General features: G+C 38.2%; 2 protein-coding genes across 8 annotated transcripts in view; one reads left to right on the forward strand and one right to left on the reverse strand.

Moving 5' to 3' along the window:
* Window positions 1-2,483, forward strand: part of LOC116852449 (uncharacterized protein C1orf112 homolog) — a 202,655-nt gene that overhangs the window by 130,128 nt on the left and 70,044 nt on the right. The window lies entirely within an intron of this gene.
* The window catches only part of LOC116852450, a 47,875-nt gene that overhangs the window by 10,441 nt on the left and 34,951 nt on the right, over window positions 1-2,483 (reverse strand). For both annotated transcript variants that reach the window (XM_032832862.1, XM_032832861.1), the window contains exon 4: window positions 1,990-2,344. In XM_032832862.1, the coding sequence (XP_032688753.1) occupies window positions 1,990-2,344 (355 nt within the window). The remainder of the gene's footprint in view (window positions 1-1,989; window positions 2,345-2,483) is intronic.

A 2,483-nucleotide genomic window follows, 5' to 3' on the forward strand; every position in this document is an offset into this window, starting at 1 on the left:
GATATTACTGATAATATTAAGGAAAAATTTGTTATTATATAATAATATTAACAAAATAAATTATTATTAAATTTTATTATATTAATATATATGTATTATACATATTATATTACAATATACTATAATCATATTAGGTGCGCAACTAAGTTCCCGCTGTTTGTCAATAGATGGCTCCAGCAGTAAGTGCTGATCGATTTTGACATATCCAAAACGTCATGAACCAAGCTTAGACATATGGTAAACAAACCGCTTTGACACGTTAGTGATTTTGTTTTGGCGTCATATACTTTTGGTTGTGTGAAAATGTCTGATTTTGTGCCAAATAATCGTCATTTGCGGGAAGTGTTGATTTTCTTATTTCATTCGAAGAAAATGGCGGCTGAAGCGCATCGAGAGCTCCAAAAAGTTTACGGAGATGCTGCTCTAAGTGAAACAACGTGCCGTGATTGGTTTCGTCGCTTCAAAGACGGTGATTTCGATGTTGACGACCGTCCGCGTAAAGGAAGGCCAAAAACCTTCGAAGACGCTGAATTGGAGGCATTGCTCGATGAGGATCCGTGCCAAACGCAAGAACAGCTTGCTTCAGCATTAGGAGTTACCCGCCAAGCCATTTCCAAGTGATTGCATGCGTTGGGAATGATTCAAAAGCAAAAGACTTGGGTTCCTTATGATTTGAAGCCAAGGGACGTTGAGCGTCGTTTTTTCGCCTGTGAACAACTGCTCCAACGGCAAAAAAGGAAGGGTTTTCTTCATCGCATCGTGACGGGTGATGAAAAATGGATTCATTACAGCAACCCAAAGAAAAGAAAGTCATGGGGACTGCCCGGTCATGTTTCTACGTCGTCGGCTCGGCCGAATATTCACCCTGCGAAGGTTATGCTGTGTATTTGGTGGGACCAGGTCGGTGTTATTTATTATGAGCTGTTGAAACCGAACGAAACCATCACTGGGGAACGGTATCGAATTCAATTGATGCGATTGAGCCGAGCAACGAAAAACGGCCACAATACGAGCAGAGGCACGAAAAAGTGATTCTACTGCATGACAACGCTCGGCCTTATGTTGCCAAACCCGTTAAAACCTACTTGGAAACGCTCAAATGGGAAGTCCTACCCCACCTGCCATATTCCCCAGATATTGCGCCGTCCGATTATTACTTGTTCCGTTCGATGGCACATGGTCTGGCTGATCAGCAGTTCCGCTCATATGAAAACATCAAAAAATAGCTTGATTCATGGATAGCCTCACAAGACGAACGCTTTTACCGTAACGGTATTCGAGCTCTGCCAGAAAGATGGGAAAAAGTTATAGCTAGCGATGGGCAATACTTTGAATGATTCATTTGTAACCATTTTTTCACAATAAAGTTGCATTTTCATAAAAAAACAGCGAGAACTTAGTTGCGCACCTAATATAAACATGATCTAATTATCGTCAAAGTTCATTAGCACCATCAGTTCCTTTTTAATCATTGAGATCAAGCATTGAACGGCGCGATTTAAGAAAAAGATGAGTATGATCGTTACAGGATCGAAACTACGCGGGGATATATGTATGAGTGCAGCGACACAAAATATGAAATGTTAAATTTCTTTTTATTATTTAAACAAAATAATCAAATATTAGATTGCTTGGACCATTACAATGAATATAAATTTGTTGAAATTTAACAAAAAAATGTATTATATATTTTCCAAATAATCACTGAATTACTGAGCTGTGATTAATCATTATAATACTCATAATAATACTCATTATAAAAAAAAGTAATATTTTTCTATAAGGGTGGTAATTTTTAAAAGCACTTGTAAATATCATATATGATACTTTTACTATAAGCTATTTCGTATATCTGACTAACATGATACAAGCAATTTATACTATAAAGAAGAATATACTTTTCTGTTTTTTAAATGAAATATAAGTTTTGTGACAATTAATTCATGTAACTTTTATATTCAGTCTCCCTTACATATGAAAGTTACTCACGTCGGACGATTTGGGATGCTACGTGTTCGCAATAGCTTCCGCTTCTTGTCGTCATGCAAGTCGCCAATCGGCACCGCCAGACATCTCTTCTCGCGATCGGTCAATGGTGCCGTTTCCAGCACCGTTTCCTTATCATTCTGAGTTAACAAAGTGGAGATGATCAATGGTGTTGGGATATCCTCGGTAACGTTTTGTTTTTGCCTCCAGGGCGGCATATCATCATTGTGATCATTCATGACGAAGTTGAGGCGAGCTGGAATCCCGATGATCGATTTCTCGTCTCTTATTCTTGTTGACGCCTGCGACAACATGTCTTTCGCCGGATCCTCGTCGAACGAGTATCTCTGGAAGGATACTGTCTGACGACTCAGTTTCATTGCAAATTTCTTCGTCTTATTCCTATATCTTATTCTTCCTCATTTTTGTTTTCTCAATATAATCGTGTTTGTTTAAGGGGGAAGTCTACTGTAAAATTTTCAAAAAATCAATTTTTT

The sequence above is a fragment of the Odontomachus brunneus genome, unplaced genomic scaffold (genome assembly GCF_010583005.1).
Source record: "Odontomachus brunneus isolate Ranch 3 - 2012 unplaced genomic scaffold, Obru_v1 Obru_scaffold_225, whole genome shotgun sequence".
NCBI classification, from domain to species: Eukaryota; Metazoa; Arthropoda; class Insecta; order Hymenoptera; family Formicidae; genus Odontomachus; species Odontomachus brunneus.